General features: G+C 41.9%; 1 protein-coding gene across 1 annotated transcript; it reads left to right on the top strand.

Annotated features, from left to right (window-relative positions):
* Positions 1-569: 569 nt before the first annotated feature.
* LOC306712017 (CBY1-interacting BAR domain-containing protein 2-like) lies at positions 570-21064 on the top strand (the record flags this gene model as incomplete). Its single annotated transcript, XM_079181111.1, has 8 exons — positions 570-589; positions 771-1005; positions 1105-1173; positions 2502-2603; positions 5510-5614; positions 5707-5820; positions 15413-15619; positions 20951-21064. The coding sequence occupies 8 exons, from the start codon at positions 570-572 to the stop codon at positions 21062-21064; spliced, it is 966 nt and encodes a 321-aa protein (XP_079037237.1).
* Positions 21065-22462: the final 1398 nt, after the last annotated feature.

Here is a 22462-nt window from a genome sequence, read left to right as displayed (position 1 = left end):
CACTCTAATGAACGAGCAGCGGATGCTGCCGTGAGCCCCTCCGACACCGCCCCAAAGCACACACAGGCGGGTACTCTCACAGAAGCCTCGCGCAGCAGTCCCAGCTGCAGTCAGAGAAGAGAGGAGACGCAGTCTCGGCGTATTCTCTGCAGTTAGTGTATCCGTAGCTGTTGGCTTCGTTTTTGCACGAAACAAATAATAATGTGTTTCAGCTGCAGGACAGCAGTGAAGGACCAGGTATAAAATGCATGGCCTGCCACTGATGTACAGTATACAGAGAATGAAGTTACATGGTAATTTTATTTTCCTTTTGTAATATGAACCACCTTATACATTATCCTTTATAGAGAGAGACAGAAAGACTTCTCATTAGTTCCAAAGTCCAGTAGATGGCCATATTAGGAATCTGCTGCCATCATGTGCCAGAGAGCATCACTTACACTCCCACACAGCTATCACACACCCTCTGTTGTTGGGGTTTCCAGGGCAACAGTATTCTGTTACCTGGTACAGGTGAGAATCAGCAAACAACAGAGCAGAGGGGCTGTTTGGAGGACAACAGAACAAACATGAACAACCTCTTATCCAGGTAGGAGTCACTGCTTTTATGTTTCACATTATTCAAAGAGATGATAACATGAACGCAGTTTCAACAGGTCCTCTCTAAGCTGGGGAGCTTTGGCTAGAATGTTACCAAGCTAGTTTATTCCCAGTGTGATACAAGAAAAGATAGGATGGATACGAAAACTTCTCTTGATTTGTCCGAGCAGGGATGTCCAGGTGAAGAGCATGGAGCAGACAGTGAAACATGCTGAGCAGTACATGGGTGAGATCTGCTCCCTGCTGGCCTCCTACACCAGGAAGACAGCCAAGCTCAGAGACAAGGCAGATCTGCTGGTGGCTCAGCTCTTTGACTTCTCCAGCAGAGAGGACCCCGAGCTCCAGATCGGCCTGAAAATCATGGCTGAAGACCTGGCCATGGTGCAGGACTACAGGCAGGCTCAGGTAAGAGACACTGTTGTTATGTACATCAATGTTCTCTATTTCCTGCATCAAACTCTTATACATACGACTGTTGTCATGTTGGACGCTTTATTATTGCAGGTAGAAAGACTGGAGGCGAGAGTTGTTGCTCCCCTAAAAGCCTATGGAGACATAGTTAAAAATAAAAGGGTGAGTTTGGTTACAGATGTTTCAGATTTGTGCCTCCGACATTGATATATCTGCAAGAAACTAATATCAGTTGATAACTTTATCGACCTGAATAGACATCCCTGATTATAAAATGTTCTCCTGTTTTCAACTCTTGTTTTTGGGAAAACATTGTTAAAGATACAAAACACTTTTAGACTGGTCTTGATAGGAACGTGTCTTGAACATTCAATTGTCTAAAAAGAAGACATCATCCTTGAAGCATCAGTCAGTCATATGCTCACACGCTCTACTGTATGCCTCTTAGAAGCAGTTAAAATGATTTCTCCGACAGTTAGTTCTTTTTAGACAGTCTGTCGGCAGATTGATAGATAATTTAGTCCTCGGTCCATTTCTGCAATAAATATGTTGGAAGATGTTTTCATTCCTCTAAAACACATCACATGAGCCGTAAGAACCTCTTTTAGGTTAACGCAGGCTGACAACTCATAATGCAACACACACAATAGTCTGCATTACATTGTTACTCTATATATTATAATATTTAATGTAAAAAAATACCCAATTGTCTCGTGCTCAAATAATATTCAACCCACTCATTGTTAAAAGCAATTTCCAATTGGCCAACAGGGTAAAGCATCTTTACCAGTTTATCAGTCCGGCACTAATCAACACAACAGCATTATGTGACAGTACCTTATAAAAGCGTCACAGACGGCCGTTATAAAAAGGATGCCAGAACCATGTTTAGGTTTAGGAACGGAAGCTGGTTTAATATGGTTACAGAAAGCACTGTCGACTGTTGATAGGAAAGAAGATGCGAATAGTGGTCTCCAATGTCAGTTACACATCATGGTGACCCAAGCATCCACCTCCGCCCCAAAGGTTATGCAGCATTACAATTTTTCTGTACATTGGTAGATCAATATAGTGTAGAAGTCTGAGGAGAGGACAGCAATGTCCAAGCCTTTGCCTGCTGCATTGGTGAAACACCTGATCCCTACATCCTCCAGGCCTGGCTCCAGGAGAGGGTTTAGTCTCCCTAATCTGGGTGAGCCAGCTTGCCTTCAAAGTTGTCACTCAATAAAGTTTGTGAAATTGTTCTTGGTCTTGACCCCTTGCCTCGGACCATTCCTGAGTGACCTTGCCAGGAGCTGTTGTCCCCGACAACACAGCTGTCAGGGTCATGGGGTGATAGTGACCCCTCCAGCATGTTAGGGTATAAGGGAATCGGTCAATTTATACATTTGATTAAACAACCAGGGCTGTCTTTTGAGAAGTGTTCCACAAAAGACTGACTGGCCTTTGCTTTGTGTGTTGTATGAGCTGACGGTGTGTCTACCATTCAGGCAGATCTGAAGAAGTTCAGCACTGATGTGAACAGAGAGCTGAAGGAGTTGCAGAAACTGGAAAAAATCCGACTGAGGAACCCAGCAGATCGACAAAGCATTGTATCCTTCACATACTGACATTTTACTCTTTTCATCCCCACACATTCAGTGGAAACTTGTTTATTGACTAATTAAACCTCAACGCCCAACCAATGGGTCAGTCAGCACAAGCTTATGCTGTGCAGCCAAACGAGGTACATGTCCACCACAGAAGGTTGTGTAAAATTGTAGCGGAGAGACCAAAGTTTCCAGAGATACATTTGACTAAAATGATACTCGAGACATCTTGAATATTTCAATTTCATTGACCCACAGAAATCCTGCAGTCTTAGTATATATGAATATTTAATTTAATATAAGCATCATGAAGCTTTAATTAAGAGCAGGAGAATGCTGAATATGATACTGTATGATGTAGCGGGATGCGACCTGCTATGCTGTTTTACCAGCCACTAGCTCCCTGGGTCGGCTTACTAGTCGTACAGTTTAGTGTTTGAAAGTTTATTTTTTACTTACATTCTATACTGCCTGGGGAAGCTCCAGCTTCAAGATTACTTTACTACAGATAGATTTCTGCTTTAAAACATAACCCTGAATAACCCGCGTTAGAATCCTATTTATCTCCATGTGCTACGTTATGTGAAGCGGTGGGATGACAGGTTAAGCTTTATGAAGTCCTTTCACTATGGGATAAGATATGCCGAAACATTTAATTCATGCCTATCTCGTCATCATAGTTATTGTATACAAGACCGGTGGATCTACCATACGCAAATGGCAACCTGGTTGTGATCACTTACTTGTTATGTCTTTTAGTCTGAAGTCTCCGAGTCACTCTCTGCAGGGACGTCAGTGAGTAATGCCACTCGGAGCGTTCTGCGCATTGTTATGCCGTGGACCAAGCACTTAATAGTGCTTTTAAAAACTGGACTCCCCTCATTTTGTGGATTTACAACCTCGTATTTCAGAGGTTGTTGGTTTTATTTTATGAAAGTAAAATACAGGTTATTAAAAATTAAAATACAGGTTGTTTCACATAGGCTCCTACCAGGGGAAATACCCCCAGAGAACCGTTCTGTGTTACTCACAAACAAATAACATACAAGTTGTGTCACATAGACTCCTGCCGGAGGAAGTACCTCTAGAGAATCGTTCTGTGTTACTCATAAACAAATAACATACAAGTTATGTCACATAGGCTCCTACCATGGGAAATACCCCCAGAGAATCATACAAGTATGAAATAAGTGTCTAGTCAGACTACTGGAGGAAAAATTCCTCTAGAGAGTCGTGTTAGGTTGAAATGTAAGTTACTTCCTACCGGAGGGAATACCTCTAGAGAAGTGTAAAGAGGGGTGCAATCACAATACAATAGGAAATACCTATTTAAATCGTGAGGTCGAAAGCTTAAGCAAGAGAGCAAAAGTTGAACAGAAGACAGAGCGAATGTCGCTGCTTATATTCAGTCCTCCGCTAGAAACGGATGTGGGCTGGAAGCACCTGCCTCTAGCTGCGTGGCCGCGGACGCGGGGACGAGCGCTGCTGAGATTGAAAATCAGAAAAGGTGGGGGCTGAGCTATGTGGCGCAGCTGCAGCTTGAGGAGCAGCACAAAAGGTGGGGGCTGACCAAATTTGGGTAGTCAGTGTTTTCATATCTTGACCAGCGCAGCTGTTAACAATGACAACAGACTCAGATTCTTTTTTACAAATGTAACATTTATGGAAACTTAAATGAAAACTGAAAACTATGTTAAAGGGTGTTAATGCTAATGTTCTTTTAAGTAAGATATTAAAATGGAAAGTAAGTGGTAACTCTAGCTGTCGGATACATGTTGTACAATATAGAGTTGTATTGAGTATGGTATAAAGTAATATTAGAGATACTAAAGTAAATATCCTTAAAATTGTTATCAACCATTGTACTTAAAATACTAACTTTATGAAAATCTGTGTGTGACATATGGAGATTTACAAATTTAAAGGTTAGATTTGGGTGAGTTCAGTTATTCATTTAATTGGTCAGATTTGTGGATAAAGTGATTCTGGATGCAGTTTTGCGCTGAATAAGTGACCTAACGTGCAAGGTAGTTTGTTTCACAGAACCAACTGAATATATCCCAACAGTGCTGTCCTATTCCAAAGACTTCCAAATGCGTGCTCCTTTTCCAAACTCTGGAGGACAAAGCAGGTGATTTGTTTGTGGTTTTTAGCATCCTCATATCCATTTGATATCCTTGGTCCCTTATCTAGATTGAAGGGGGTGGGAACTATGCTTTTGCTCTTTTCAGACCATATCTTTTGGGGAGAAAGTTCAGAGTCAGCCCAGAAATATTCACTTATCTTTAGAAAAACACCCCCATAAACCACAGACAGATTTTCACATTGCTTGCATGGGTAGGTTGAGTTTACCTCCTGAGCATGACTCTGTTTAAGGCCAGTTTAGTACATCATCAATCATCCTATGTAAATATGTTCATAAATGTCAGTAGGTATACAGGTATTCTAATATGGATTTCAAAATATAAAGACAAAATGTGAATTCTGTATTTTAACATACCTTATAAGTATTACGAAATATGGGGATATATAACATAAGGTTATAAAACATCAGTTGTAACTACAGTAAGCCCGCAGGGATATTGAGGTGTCATATGCATTTTTTAGTTGATTAGCAAATTATTAAAAAAATATAATTATCTCATATTTAAGGTTTTCTATTCCACATAGATCAAGGGGGGCAAACATCTGAAGCAAGAGTATTTCATTACATTCACTGCAATGTCTTTATAAATACACTGTTGTACAGCTACCTTTGATTGTATTTTCTTGACAAGACCTTTCAGTCTCAGGTAATGTACATGATTGTATGATTATCTTATGAATGTCATCATATTACTGATCCTTCAAGCAGGTCTGACTGACTGTGAGGTATAGCTTTGTGCTGTGTATTGTGTGTTAATTGACAGGCAGAAATAAATGCTCAGAAGGCTTCCAACAATGCCCAGTGCAGTATCAAACAGCTAGAGGAAACCATCAAAGACTTCCAGAGACAGAAACTGGAGGATATCAAAGTCAGTCTCACACTTACTATTCATAAACATCCTCCAGCAGGTAAAGTGTCAATGTCCCACTGACAACAACCATTGCTTTGTTTTTTTGGCAGAGGATTTTCACAGACTTCATTACAGTGGAGATGCTCTTCACTGCTAAAGCGCTGGAGATCTATGCGCACACGTACCACAACCTGGAGGCAATTAACACTCAAAAGGATCTGGAGGTAGCGCCATGGCTGATAACACATGAAACAACATTGTGTGATTGCTGATGTAACTATTAAGATAAACCCACTGTACTTGAGCCGTCCAGCACCAAATTGCAGTCAGACAACATTAGCGATTAGCTGGTGAACATAGTGGAGCAGCTAAAGAGCTAAATATTTAGTTGAGTTGGTGGAGACCAAAACAGACCTACATTAATCAGGAAAGAAACTCCAAATTAATGACAATATTGATTTCTGTCTGCTCGATGTGACCACATACAGCATATCAACTTTATTAGGTGATATGTCGGATGGCGTGTTTGCCCTGAAGGGACCAAAAAACGACCTTTAAAGAGACTACAATATTGATATCTGTTAAATTAAACACATATGTGTAAATGACAATGAGTAGATGATAGAGTTGATATTTTAACCGTGTCATGAAGGTTCTTTTCATGTGAAGCATAAGCAGGCTGTTGAGTTGTAAAGTGGTCCCCAGGTACAGCTCCACCTGTTTTCTGAAGGAGTTAAAAGTAGCTATCTAGTCCAGACTTGCCATGACCTACAGGGAATGCAGAGATTATAATGACAGAGAAGCCGGCATTACAACATCTGGGGGGAATCGAACAGCCAACATGGAACAACCGGCCACGTGTTCACCGAGGACAAGAGATAAAATTAGAAACACTTGCACTGGGAGATAAGGTCAGCATCTCACCAGCAGTGGGACGAAAAGTGAGTCCAAGGGGGCGAGGAGGAAGGGAGGAGAGCCAGAACTGCCTAGATGGGCTTCAAATGAGCCCAGAAAAGGTGAGACCTCCACAAAAGAAACCTCACATCCATTTTGCTATTTTGCTAGAGTGGGTGGGAACTATGCTGAAGGCCTTTTCAGACCATGACTTTTGGTGAAGAACTTCAAATTCAGCCCCTTCAGTAATCTTAAGAAAAACACCTTAACAAACCACATCCTTAAGGGATGACTAGAAAAACAGCAAGAAAGATATATGTACACATTGCTTGTATACTTTGCGTGTATACTGTTGGTAGGTAGACTGACCTGTGGAAGCTGGAGCCATTCTGCATTTCTTTTCTGCCAAGATCCCCATCCCCAATAAACCTGCACATGTGGGGGATGTGGGAGGACCCGACCCTTGTGCGGTGGGAGAGGAACCATGGCACACTGCTGGCTTGCAAGGCATCACTCACCTAAGGGTGGTATAGATGGCGAGCTATGGCCTATGGAGCAGGAAAGGCGGAAGAAACACCGGGCCAAAGGAAAATCATTCCACACCATCTGTTTCGTCATGAAGGACAAAACTCCCTCTGAGGCGAGAAGTGGTAATCTGGTCAACGGAGGGAAAAAAGATCATCATGGTGGATTCGACTGTACCATCTGAGGCAGGGAGTGAAGAGGCACTGGTGCAGAAAACTAGCAAATACCAGCAGCTGGTCACTGACTGTGGGGACAAAGGCTGCAGACCAGGTTGTTCCCAGTGGAGGAGGGCTATAGGGGACTCCCTTTACAATTATAGTAGAGTCTGCTGGTCAATGTGCTGATTTGTTGTTACACGGCCAAATTGTTACACGGATAGTCAGTGGTACTGTTTATAATTAGAAGTTCCCGACGTAACATATCATTTCAAGTACTGTACAACCAATAATTAATTATTTTTAACAAGCTAGATTAGCTCACCCAAAGCCTAACTGCACCTATGCATTCATGTTAATTTACGCTTCATTTTTGCATTTCTGTTCTAGATATTTACCTTATAATCCCGAGCAAGAGTGTTTTGCGAAGAAGAGTGTCATATGAATCACTTTTCCGAAACGAATATAATGAATTTAACCTACATGCTATATACCTACTTAACGACGAGATTCTGAGAAAAAATACAAAAAAGTCATTTTACTCACTCAAAATACAATTATACACAAAGTAATATATAAACTACCAAGTTCTAGGACAATACCACGTATTTTTCGGCGAGCCATAGCGAGCTATGCACTCCGAATGCAGATCTCATCGCAAAAAAAGAGACCGTTATGGCCGAACGATAGTTTAGCAAGCATGAGAATTCCACCCTGAATCCGCAGATATCTTCCATATTTCTCTCCTTCAAACCGTTCAAACGTTACACCGTAGAACACACACAAGATCAACCAACCACAGAGCAAAACATTTGAAACGCATTGCACCTTGAGCTGGTTTGCTTCGCTACATATGCGCCCGGTCCCTCTCTTTCTTTCTTTTGAGAGTAAAATAGAGTTAATCAAGGCATTTATGCATAGATAGTCCTCCTTTTACGTTTCAGCGAATCATTTCGACGCTCGGTCTGTTGCGCAACTCTTTTGGAGTTAGGGTTAGGGTTAGGGTTAGTGGAAGTGGAAGTCCCAGATATCACGGGGACCTAAACACCGTCATGTCTGGTTCATAACATAGTCCAGAGGAGCTCCGTGGATTTCATCGAGCTCACTGTGTCTAGTGAGCCACACGTCGGCTGTTTACTACAGCTGTATGAACACAAAATAAACTGACTTGGCTGTGATTTAACGGCAATAAACCGACAAAAAGGGACTCCGAAATAACTACGTAATGATGCCGATTTGTACTTGTTTTCTTAATGGAGCTCGGATCGATCGGTGCTAGGCTATGCTAACATTATAGCAGCTCCATCAACACTCACAATAACGTCATATAGACATAAATACGGCAGCGTCTATTCATTGTTTGCACTATAAGGTTTACACACACACATGTATACACATAGTTTGGTCCGGTCTCTACTGATATGAGGGATCGTAGAGCTCTGGGTGAACATAGGCGGCTACAGCATTTATTTCCTGATTCAACAACAGCAGGACTTCACTGATGACATGGGGAGCAACTCAACGCTGATAGGCTATCGCGCTGGAGCGTCACGTGTTTTTTTAGCAGAAGTTCAAATATTTAAACTTCTGCGTTTGGGCGTTTTGACGCGTCAATCGCGTCGCGCCAAACGCGCCGCGCCATCGCGTTCATCGCGTCTGTACATAGACTTTGTATGTAATCTCGCCGCATTCATCACGTTCATTGCGCACCTTAAGATGTATCACATGTGCAAATCGACCAATCATAGGCTTCGAAAACTGCCAATACACACACAGGGAGCGACGAATAAATCACATAAAACACATAAATCAGGTCCCTGAGAGGTCAAAAATTGTTCAAAATGATGCCAAACTGCTGTATTAGATAGATTGAACCCTTTTAGTGATAAAACAAGTGAAATATATAGTTATATAGTATGTAAAATTAGAATAGAACAGCTGGAAACCTTGTTCTAAAATTCGGAAAATTCAGAATTTTGGCTCTTAAAATGCTCCCTGGATTTCCCCGGATGTCAAAACAGGGAGCATTATGCATACACCCCCCCCCTCCCCGGGTATACAGGAATGAGCCCTTAATAATCTTTGAATACCATTTCAACCATTTGCAACGCAAAATTAACTCTGAACTAAAAAAGGGTGGTGGAGGCAAAGCTTTGCCAGCAGTATGGTCTGTAACAGCATTGGTGTAGGAAGGATCAGAAAGGAGAGAGTCATATTTAAATGAACCTCCTTGAGGTAAGAGTGGGCTGTGATTGGTGTGTGGCCGATTAAAAGCTATGATTCAATCGGCTGGCTGTGTCCTGCATGAACTAACGCGATGCTTCATACAGTGCCAAGTAAAAGAAAGGGAACCCTTTGGAATTACCTACATTTATTCATAATTCAGCCATAAAATGTGGTCTGATATTCATTAAACTTACTATATTAAACAAATACACTATGTAAACTAATAAAAGTAACGGGAGTTACTCCGGACACAGGTGCTTGGGGGGGCGGCCGGACTGGGTAGACTGGGGGTTCGGGGGTCCCGGGGACGGAACTCTAGAGGCTGGGGGTCCGGGGGACGGAACTCTAGAGGCTGGAGATCAGGGGGATCACCACTTTTTCACTCAGCTCTGATCATCTGCCTGCTGTGGATTATCCTGGCATACCTGTCACTTCTCCAACTCCGGTCATCAAATCCGTGGCTACCGACAAAAGACCTCAGGTTGGAATGGTTCTGCAATACTCCACCTCGCAACTCCTCAAACTCAACAACTTCTCTGCTCCTCTGTTTATCTCAGCCATCAAAACACTTGGACTCCTCTGTCGGCCCATTTACATCCACAGAGCCTCCCGCAGAAAGTTTGTTTACTCCTGGCCTGATCGCTCCACTCTTTCCATCCCCTCCCTCTGGTCAGCCGAGCGCACTGCCGCAACTCCTGCACGTCATTACCACAACAATCTACACGAGCGAGTTGCCTGCCTCCGCCCCCTTACCAAAGCACCCCAGCCTGCCCAAATTCATCCACATCTCAAAATTGCTCTGTTTAACACCCGATACCTAAACAACAAGGGCCTCTTACTCAATGTATTCGTAGCAGACAATAATCTGGAAATTCTCTGTTTAACCGAAACATGGCAAAACCAACAGGACTACTTCCCACTAAACCAAACCACACCCCCTGGATATTCATACATGGACAAGCCACGCCACCATGGGCATGGTGGTGGAATAGCCAAAATGTTTCGCAAAGACACTCCGGGCAGGATGCACACCACTGGCGCACATCCCCCCGGATACCCGGCCAATAAAATCGGGCCATTATCCGGTCAAGTGTTTTTTCATATCCCATGTGGCCAGCCATTGGGTTATAGTGAACCGCCTGGAAGACAATTTCCCAACGGCTTGGCACCAACAATTGGGTATTTTCCTGACCTGACTGAGTGTCAAGACTCACTCTATACAGTCTGTCCCTAATCAATGAACAGTGCGGCTATGACTGTACTGTGTCAGGGCGCACCAACTGACCATCAATTCGTATCACTTGGTCAAAGGCTGAGCGTAGAGTATTATCCCGAGACTGCTCAAGTGGAAAATCTTCCATGGAGTGTAATTCGGGACCCAGTGGAGTCTCCACGGGAGGGTTCCCCCTCCCCATCTGCAGCATCAGACAACCTCGCGTCACCGCTGAGCACAGTACACGGGGGAGGGTGTTGGAGGGCCGGTAACCCGAATCACCTGGCCCACCTCCATCAGCGGACACTCCCTCCGGAAGTGACCGGGCTACCCGCACCTCCATCACTCCTGCGCTGATGTTTGAGGAGCCCTCTGTAGATTGGGAAGAGTGCTGGCGTTTGCAGGGGTCAGGGAATTGGGAAAGTGGAGGAGGGTTGTCGCGGAGCTGGTAGGGCCTGCGCAAGGGCCTGCGTCAGGGGCTCCGGTTGTAGCCTCTTCCGAGGGGTAGGCGTCGGCCAGGCTGAAGCCAGCGGGCGACCACTGTACCCCTGGCCGCTTGGATGAACCGCCAGGTGGTCCTCGGCCAGGGTGATGGCAGTCCCCAGTGTCGTCGGGCGGTGGTAACGGACCCAGGCTGATGTTCGGGCTGGCAGCCCCCCTACAAATTGTTCCAGGACCACCTTCTCCACCAACTCCTGCGCCCCTCCTGGGCTCTCTGGTTGTAGCCACCTGGTGGCAGCGTCCCTCAGCCCTTGGGCGCAATCAAATGGTCGGTCCTCGGGCCCCAGCCCGTCCTCGCGGAACCTCCTCCGGTGGTCCTCCAGGAACAGGCCTGTGCTGCGAGCTGCTCTAGGGCCATGGCCTGCCTATCTGCCTGGACCTGTAGCGCCCCCAGGAACTGCCGGCTGGGTCGGCGTGTCTGCTCATTGCTCGTCACTCTCCATGTGCCTGCCCTATGTTGGGCTCCAGTGTAACATGTTCCTGTTACCATGGGGGGTTTATAGGCACAATGACGCCAGCACACTCGGATAGCGGTTCTTAATGTACTTTATTTTGTCACCGCTCAAGCTGGTCTCGGCCGGGCGCTCTGCCGCCGTGCGTTCCAGCGCCCAGCTGTGAGCGATCTCATCAGTCGGTCTCTTGCTCCCACTGTCGCTCGGCCAGCCTGTGTCTCCTATCGCGCCTCCGTCGCTACTGGTGATTTTATAGGGGATAGATACAATTAGCGATTGCTTACAGCTGAGGCTGATTACGCCTCTTACCGGCACTGTTCCCTGAACCACTCCGTCCCCCACTCCGTCCCCTCTGCAGCTGAGGTCAACCACGCCCACGCCCACATCTGTACAAATGTCTTATCATGCTTTTTACTCATCACCTTTGGAGAAGTTAACCCTAACCCTAACCCTAACCCTAACCCTAACCCTAACCCTAACCCAAACATGTGTTTTATCTGGGAGTTAAAAGACATATCCTGATCAAAGATAACTCAGCGCAATGCCATCTAGAGAAACTATATCATTAGATAATTGATTTCGGAGGTGTTCAGGGCCTAGTAGAATAACTTCAGTTTTGTCTGAGTTTAACATCAGGATGTTGCAGGTCATCCAGGTATTTATGTCCTTAAGACATGCTTGCAGTTTAGCGAGCTGGTTGGTTTCAGTAATAGCCGATAGATATAATTGAGTATCATCTGCATAACAATGAAAGTTTATGGAGTGTTTTCTGATAATATTGCCTAAAGAAGCATATATATGGTGAATAAGATTGGTCCAATCACAGAACTGAGGGGCTGAGGGACGCCAATCACAGAACCTTGTGGAACGCCATGACTAATGTTGGTGCTCATCGAGGTTTCATCGTTTACAAATACAAACCTAGATTGATCTGATAAATAGGACTTAAACCAACATAGCGTTTCCATTAATGCCAGTCAAATGTTCTAATCTCTGTAACAGGATGTAATGGTCAATGGTGTCGAACGCAGCACTAAGGTCTAACAAGACAAGAACAGAGACCAGTCCTTTGTCTGATGCCATTAGAAGGTCTTTCGTAATTTCAACAGTGCTATCTCTGTGCTATGATGCACTCTAAATCCTTACTGAAAATCCTCAAATATACTATTGTTATGTAGAAAGTCACAACTGATTAGTGACTGCTTTTTCAAGGATCTTAGAGAGGAAGGGAAGGTTAGAGATAGGCCTATAGTTAGCTAGCACCTCTGGATCAAGATTGTGCTTCTTAAGAAGAGGTTTAAATACAGTTACTTTGAAGGACTGTGGTACATGGCCTGTTAGTAAAGCCAGATTGATCATATCTAGTTAAGACATGCTAACTAACGGTAAAGCTTCTTTAAGCAGCCTAGTCGGGATGTGGTCTAAGAGACAGGTAGAAGGTTTAGACGTAGAAATTGTTGAAGTCAATTTGTCAAGGTCGATCTAAATATATATCAGGGTTTACAGCTGTTTCCAAAGTTACTCTATTTGAGGATAGATCGGTACTGCTTGAGGTCAGGATATTATACATTTTCTCTCTAATAGTTATAATTTTATCATTAAAGAAGTTCATGAAGTCTATAGAAATACACGGCTCAACAGAGCTGTGACTGTCAGCCTGGCTACAGTGCTGAAGAGAAACCTGGGGTTGTTATTATTTTTACGGAGGGTCTTCTTATACTTCTTAAGACTGTCTCGCCAGACGAACCGAGATTCTTCCAAATTGGTGGAACGCTATGTCAAGTTTTAGCGATGTTTGCTTTAATTTGTGGGTTTGAGGGTGAGCAAACCTCCTTTGTTTTATTATCTTCTTTTTTTGAGGGGCAATAGAGTCTAGTGTAATTCTCAGTAAGCCTGTTGCACCGACAAGATGATCAACCTGGGACCTTTGTTATATTGAGGCATGGTATTGAGTTAAAACTGACAGAATCACTTCTTTAAATTGAGCTACAGCACCATCAGATAGACATCTAGTGTAGAAACTTTTGCCTAATGGCGTACACTCCGTTAGTAGGAATTCAAAAGTTATTAGATAATGGTCCGATAAAAGAGGGTTCTGTGGAAAGACCCGAGAGTGCCCCAAATGGGGGATTTGAGGGGGGGCGAAGAGTGTACACATCCAAACATAAATCACACACAAATCACTTTTGAGAATGAATGAAATGATATTTTAAAATATTTCTAAAACGTACATGATGAAGAGATTCTGATCAAATGGACCAGGTAACCTATTTTAATCACTCAAAAACAGATATATACACAAAGTACTTCAAGGTACTACAAGTACTACCACAATTTCACCTATTTCTCACCAGGAGAAGGCGAGCAATGCTCTCCGTTATCGATCCCAGCCGCGATCTACGGCACTTTCACACACACACTTCATATCCAGGAGCACGAGCACAACAAACTGCATCGAACTATCGCCTCCAAATTATTCTACTTTAAACCATTATAAAGTTACTATTGATCTGCCACAGATATCAACTCAGCCCATCATCATGAACATTGAAACGCTCCGTACCTTTTAGATGTTTCCTGGATGAAAATCAAAAAAAAAAAAAATGAATCCGTGCCGCCATTTCGCCATGTCTCTCTGCTCGTTCTGTGGAATAAACTGAGTCTCTGATGAGCTTCTATGACGAATGAGTAATAATTTCAGTTTTGGCCAATGGGTTTGACCCATGGGGGCGGATCACAGTTTTCGATTATTTTATTGCCTTAAAATTCTGTAAACAACTCAAAGAACGAATTACTGCACTGCCCAGAGTCTTCCGGGTTCAAATCTGTGGGAATTGCGCAAAAAGCACTCTATCAAAGCCAATTTTTTTTTAAAAGGACTGCTGACATGTTGTGATATGATTTGGGAGAGTTTAGGCCTGCCTGTGTATCATTTAAAATCAATAAAAGTGCTTTTTAGGCACAAACATAAAAAAAAAACCTGAACATTTTCAATTTGAGCTGTGTGTAACATTCGTTTCAGCATTTAGCAGTAACATATACAATGATATGTACACATATTAACAAAGCTCACATTTATTTGTGTTATTTTGCTATTTAAATTATTCAAATAGACCTTGTAGTTAGCGAGATAAGCCCCTTTGCGTAAGGGTAGGACATTTTTGAGCACAGGGCTAAAAATAGACCTAGGGTTCAAGAGGTTTTAAATGTTCTATTTTAATGCCATAAGTCAAAACCAGGTCGAGGGTGTCGTTAAAACAGTGAGTAGGTTTCTGTAAACAGAAGCCAAGTCTAATAATGAGATAAGGCTATAATTATCGACATACACATGAATATTAAAGTCACCTAGAATAATTACTTTATCTGTTTTAAGGACTTGACTTGATAAGAACTCCAAAAGGAATTCACAATACAGACCTGGGGCCCGGTACAATATAACAAATAGAATTGGCTGTATTGTTTTCCAGGTTGGGTGTGAAAGACAAAGAACCAGGCTTTTAAATTAGTTATAATTTAGAGATGTGATCAACCTATGCACAAAATACTTTGCTGAGGTTTCTGCTGTAAAATAAGTTTAAATTGTTACTAAAACCGAGGGTTCACTTTCTTTTTCCAACCAGGCTTTGATTGTTCCAGCAAATATTTCAATAAATACACCAAAATGATTAACTCTTGTAACTATTTCAGGCTGATGTAGTTAGTCCATTGTTGTGACTTTGAAGAATATCGGACCACATTTAATGACTAAACTATGCAAACATTTTGGGACATCGAAGGGGAAAAACGACAAACAGCAAGCTTGAAACCTCTATCCTGTTTTGAAGTAAATTCTGTCTTTATGACTCCATAGCTGTTTAACGGACGGATCAAGATGGCTGACTCTCTGGCTGGGCTCCTGGACACACCTCTGACCAGCTACTCTTCTCCCCTCATGAGCCGCTACCCCAGTCCTCCTCTGGCCTCCCCCAAAAGCCAAAGGCTCAGGTCAATGCTGGCCTCTACCACAGGCCAAATCCACAGGCAACAATACAGCCAGTACCCAGACACAGTTAGGAGGGTGAGCCTTATGTCTTTGTTACCATAGTGAAAGAATGAGAGAAGAATGAGAATGTTTGTTGGGTCCAGAACCTCAATTCTGTGACCATTCTCCTTTGGCTTCTATGGACCTTTGACAAAAAAATCCCTCCTCCCTGTGGTTATCTTCTACCCAGATCTGGGGTCTCATTTATAACTGTGCGTACGAACAAAACAGGGTGTGAGAACGGCATACGCCACTTCAACTTTGACCTATGCGTACAAACATTTTAGAAATTGGAGACGCAGATGGTGAGCGGGTTAGGGGTAGGGCCAGATTGTAGAGATAAAATGTGTGAGGCATAATTACAGGTATAATAAACAGTCAAACTAGTGTTATTTGTGGTTGTACTAGTGAGCCATGACTATAAGCACATTTCAATTGTAAAAGACATGGACTCACTCAAACCCCAAATCAAATTTCGCTCAATATTTCATCAGGAGAGGGCTGAACTACCTGGAGAGTATCAGAGCTCTCTGGAGCAGAGGAGTCACCATTGACAGTGTTGTCAACACCTCCTCCAGTTACCTCACCTAATCTTCACCACCCGCACATAAGGATTGTGTAAATTAGCAAAGTGTGGAAATAAAGCCAGTCACAGCTGTCGCACAATCACTCCATATCCTCATTATCACTCCTAATCATAATGCCATGAAAAAAAGAAATTGTGTTTCTGACAATGATCAAATTTGTCAGAATCAAATTTCTGATCAAATTTCCTTTTTAAAAATGATATCCAGGGTGGTGATTACCATTGATTGTCACGATCATTTTGGAAGCAATCAGTTTTACTGCTGTAAACATAAATACTGCAGTGACACTCGTGATGTATTATGTTACACAATAGATATTCTGGCACTGTTAGGACTGCGTAAATGGAAGAAATAGGAGGAAACGAGTGTTCTTCCTCTCGGTAGTTGCTGTGATTCACCGTAAAGACCCACAGATCAGCATCTTATTTCTATGCATCAGTTGATGAAGTCTAAATTACTGCTCCCAACTCTATTCTTATTCTATACGTAATACCTATTGGTGTCCTGATGATCTTTGAAGAAAGAACTGGAATCAGACAGAGTTCGATGCAATAGAGTTTATTCTTCAAGCAAAGAACACAACCCGAGTCATTCTCCGGAAAATTAGTTATTCTGTTCTTACATAGTCTTATACAGTGGGACTGACATCGCTTTTGCTTTTATAAGCTCTTCCTCTGTTTCTTTGATACGTCACTTATTTTTAATTAAACCCAGTAAATCACAGGTGTGTCCCTTTTCCTGTCATGTGGGTGTTAGTTATGTTCGTATGGTTTCTAATGTGTGTATCACAGTGGTGGGCCATCAGGGCCTGCAAAGCCTTCTCTGCTGGCCTAAACAGAATCACAAAGTTATAGCTATTTTATAATTTTATATTTTTTCTTAAATACACTACATGTATTATAATTTATAAAAATATTTTTCCCATTATCTTATTTTCTCATTGCACACTGCACATTGCTACTGTCTTCCTCAGTTGCGCTGCTTCCAGTGCAGCTTGTTTTAAGTAGAGCTTTTATCCAATCAGACTTCACCTCTGTGTCTCTAGGTAAGAAGAGAGGCCCCAGCCTGCAGACTCACAAGTGAATCCCTGTGCAGAATTGGGCCCGAACGAGCCCCATTTGGGGTTCGCTCGGATCCGAGCGAATGCATTTTGTGTCGTAGAATGGACTTTTCATAAATAAATATTATTAATGCTACACACATGCTATATACCGAATTAACGAAGAAATTCTGAGCAACTTAATCATGTAAACCATTTTACACACTGCAAACACAATTATACACCATTATACTAACTAACTAAGAAGATTGTCCACAATATCATGTATTTTAATAAAGTAAACAAAGAGCTAACAACTAGCATGGCCGCCCAATACATCTAACAGCAAGATAATTTGACCACAAATCAGAATTTCTCTCCGTGAAACCATTACAGAGATACAAGCAAACAAGCACCACAACACCAAGCCACTCAACAGCAGAAAAAAGTGTGAAAGCTCTTTACTTTGAGAAGAATCATGAAGAAAAAGGTCCTTTAATCCGCTCCCAGCTAAGCTACAGTGTTGCTATGTATATCCGGTGTTTCTTTAACTGTTTCCTGGTGAAAAGGGGGTAAAACAAGCCTGGGGGACCGGGGGGTAGGGATTTGAGTTTTCAGCGAATCCATTTTACGCGAGGCGCAGGGCGGCGAATTTTAGATTTTTACTGGCTAACGATTCTGTCAATCAACACCAGCTTATGCCCAGTGTCTCCCTGAGACTCTGACGTGTCGAAAGAGGTGTCATAGTCTGAATTTGACCAATCAATGGCCCAGAAAGCATCACTCACACACATGAAGACTGCAGTCAGACGAGAATGGATCCATGGTTTACAGGCTCTGAGAGGACCCTGGCTCACAAATTGATGCCAAACTGCTGGATTTGGATGTATTAAACAATAGTATTGATAAAACAAGTGAAATATATAGTATATAAAAGTACAATGGAATAGCTGGTTCCAAAATGATGACCTCAACTGAATTCTCTGTACTGAAACCTCTATAACTGTTTTATTCTTTACTTTATCAAAGTAAAGTTAGCAGAGAAACTCCTGACCTGTTGTGTTATGATTTTGGATGGGTTTTAGGCTAGCCAGGGCCTCATGAAAAAAAATTAACAATAAAATTGCTTTTTTTTCAGGTGAACCTGACAATTTTCAATTTGAGCCATCTTCATTTACTATTAACCAGTAACATATACACAATATTTACCCATCTAAACAACAAATCTCACAAGTGTTTCTGTTATTAAAAAAGTATTCAAATAGACCTTGTAATTAGAGATCTACACTCTCTCGAGTATGGGTATGCAATTTTTGAGCAGAGGCCTGAAAATAGGCTTAGGGTTCAGGAGTGAATGGGGATGATATTGTTAATTGTCATAGTCTTCAACCAATCAGATCTTTAGTTTGACATGTTGGGCGTATTCTTTGACGTGCCAGAGCATGCTAGCTGGCTTAGCCATACGTGATTGGTCAGTGGGCTAGCCTGACATGTTGGGTGGTGACAATCCCAAAATCTGCTGCCTCTGTCGAGCGGATATTTTCAGCCCTCAAACGCATTAAAACCTATTCAAGAAATACAACTGGGGAGGCTCGACTCTCTTAACTGGCGTCCATGAATCGAGAAGGACTTCTTACTGGAACTAAAACGCACGAATGTACTGAACAACCGTGGGATTAAACTCTTTACTAACAAAGAAAGGAGGATGGACTTTGTCTTTATATAGTGAACAGCAGCTTTGGTAAGTGAACTGCTTTTGTTTTTACATCTACCGTAGCTTTAATATGCTTGTTTACATATTGTTATTTGTACAACTTGGTTTTATGAAGATGGATTTTTGTTTGGTTTAATATGTGATAGGAACCATTGTTACGTCCAATGTTGCTCTGGGGACATATTTAGTCGGTGCCAGTGTTGGCAACTTGGCGACTTTCTTGCTAAATCTGGCAACTTTCCAAACCCTCATGGCGACTTTTTTTGTCAAAAGCTAATAGTGACAAATCTTGCGACTTGTGGTGTTGTTAGAGACTTTTGTGGTGTTTTGACTGACGTGAAAGCACGTACGTTCTGCACTCTAATGAACGAGCAGCGGATGCTGCCCTGAGCCCCTCCGCCACCGCCCCAAAGCACACACAGGCGGGTACTCTCACAGAAGCCTTGCGCAGCAGTCCCAGCTGCAGTCAGAGAAGAGAGGAGACGCAGTCTCGGCGTATTCTCTGCAGTTAGTGTATCCGTAGCTGTTGGCTTCATTTTTACACGAAACAAATAATAACCGTAGCTGTGTTTCAGCTGCAGGACAGCAGTATAAAATGCACGGCCCGCTACTGGTGTATCATGTACCGATGTGTCATGGTTAGCTTTATCTTTCTAGTGGGAGTTGAAAGCCTCTTCCTGATGCCGCCCAGCATAACGTGACTCTTTTTTTATCACAGATCGGCTGTTCTTATCACAGCCCTAACGGCCTTCGCTTGCCTTTTCCATGATAGGCTTACCTGCTATGCCTCTTTAGTAGTAAAGCCAGCCTTACCACACACCAGCTATGCCTCCTCAGTAGTTTTTTTCTAAAAGAGACTTTGATCCTTACTAAGGCAAACAGGCTGTATGTTGACCCATTCAGACCACAGACCAATTCACACTATTCTCAATATGCGGATGTCATATGTGAGTTTCAAACATTTAGATATATTTAAACAAATAGATATAATCCATGGTGCTATCATAATAAATCAAAGAAGCTGACACACATAAGTGAATATATGATATGAATATATAATGAGAATATATTCTATTTGCTCCCAAGACTGTTTCACTCCACAGGGAATACAGCTGAAAGAAAAAGGCTAAAATATTGTCACACGCCATATGAATACATCTACAAAACATTCATTTATTGGAACACACTCATGCAATTATAGACAAATCTATCATGCTCTAGATGGGCAGAGGTATTATTAGCCTGTTCATTAATACAATCATAGAGTCAGCCATTTATAAACTGCATTTGTCAGTTTGAACTGTGTTACCTTTAGTTTGGTTTATGACTTTAACTTCTTCATATTTATTTAATATTATCTAACAATCCATGTACTAAGCTCTGATTGGTAAATAGGCGGTGCTTTATACCAGTTGATTTCTTATCTCGGACATAATCTGCTTTGTAGCAGGTTAGGTGTTCAGCATAAGTTACCATGGCGATCTATCCCGGTAAGAAGTTAATCTCTTTAGGACTGAAAACCATTAACCCTTGCTTAGACAATTTGGCACTGGTCAACATTTTACCTTACCGTTCAAAAGTCATGTTTTCACTCTACTTGATGGTGACGACCATGGATTTCTAGGTCAAAATGATTGATTTCAGATTTCAGAATCAGAATCCTCGTGGTCAACTTACATTAGAAAGTGTATTCATACATGATTCTAGCTGCTCTGACTCTAACAGTGATTTTTGGGACAAAATGTCCAGAGATTTTTGGGAGGGATCTGAGGGCTATTTTCTTTTATAAAAAGGTCCATAGAAGTCAAATCAATCATCAAAAGATCTTGGCCAGAGAATGTCGTCAGGTTGTGGAACCGACTAAGGATAAGACAGAAACTTCAGTTATGCTCTGACCATTTTTGAATTGCTGTCCTGAAGGCCATCACTCAGTGAGCCCAAGAGTTCTAACCTTATTTATTTTGCAGTCTCGCAGCACCTTACAACGCCAGAGAGGCATGGAGGAGGAGGTGGAGGGGCAGGAAGAAGAAGAAGAGGAAGGAGAGGAGGAGATTTCTGAATCAGAGACAGAAGAAGGTCCGCACACCAGCAGGCAGTCCTACGCGGCTCAATATACCCAGATGCGCAGATGGCAGAAGTAAAAACAAGGCTGTGCCCGTGTTGTTATGTAATTTTTTCCATGCTGAAACATATCAACTGTAGAGCTAACTTCCAGTCAGAACTTCTTTTCATTTTTATGATCAATGTGCAGTCTTTCAAATCAAATTATTATTCTACAATTAATAATATAAAACTGAACACAATGAAATTCATGTTTTTCACAGTTTTATAAGTAATTGCTCTATTTGCTTTAATCTCTGCTGGAAAGGAGTCAGCGGGGCCAGACCGATCAATTTAAAAGACGCAATATTCTTCTTTATTTGTTTTTCTGGTAATGCTTCATTTTGTTCATTTATTTTTAACACATTGACTCAAAGGATATATTTGCTCCTTACTTAATTTAGAAAACTCAAGAGTATGTGTAACTCAGATTTAGATTTGTATTAATCTGTAGATTAATTGCATAATTTGAATGCAAGCATTCTAATGTTTTTTTTCTACTAATCGCTTTATCCATTACAAGTACGCTATGGTTAAGGTTGGAGAAAGATTGTGGTTATTATCATAGAAATATGTGTCTGAAATGTTATTATAGCAACTGACACAATCTGAACTGATACAATTTGTCCAGAGAACCTACAGGTCACTAAATGGTTGAACTCTCAATTTACCATGTGTCTGGAAAGACCCAACCTAAGACTTGGGGTCAATTATGATACTCAAACTGTTAAGGCTGAGCCTACAAGGATTTATGACCCCACTTTTCTTGTTTTATGAGCATCTATATTCCAGAGGAGCAGAAAGACACAGAGATACATCCAATTTTGCTGAAACGACGCAACATGTACCTTAATCGATATGTTATGCTGAGCTAACATATGTTTAGTAAAAGTAAGTGATCCTTGACATGTGGGTTTTGGACCTCTTGTTGACCTCTCTCCAATACTTGACTTATTGTGTTATAATCCACATATGTGATTAAGTTAGTTTCTGTTTTCAATTGATATAACTCATATTATGAATCATTTATACTCATACTAATAAATAGGCCTATCCTTTGGTAAGATCCTACCTTACAGGTATTTTCATATAAGCATCTTTTATATATCTATCCTTGTATTTTATACCAGAGTGGTTTGCAGTTCCCACTATACACTGCACCCCGTTTCTCAAGAATATAAAGCAACAATAAGTCAGAGAAATTATCTTCAACACTTCAACTCTGGACTTTGATGCTGAAGGGTCATCTCTTTACCTCTCTTCTGCCAATCAGAACCAACAGGTGAAAACAATACAATTTCCAGAAGTAAATGAGTTGGATGGTTCTTGGCCAAATGCATTTAAGTGAGATAATAAAATAATCGTAGTTAGAAATATTCATAAAACAGACCAATAAGCTTTAGACCTAAATTAAATATAAACTAGAACTAGTATACAAT

The sequence above is a fragment of the Pholis gunnellus genome (assembly GCF_910591455.1).
Source record: "Pholis gunnellus genome assembly, chromosome: 20".
NCBI lineage: Eukaryota > Metazoa > Chordata > Actinopteri > Perciformes > Pholidae > Pholis > Pholis gunnellus.
This window is presented reverse-complemented; position numbering and strand designations above follow the sequence as displayed.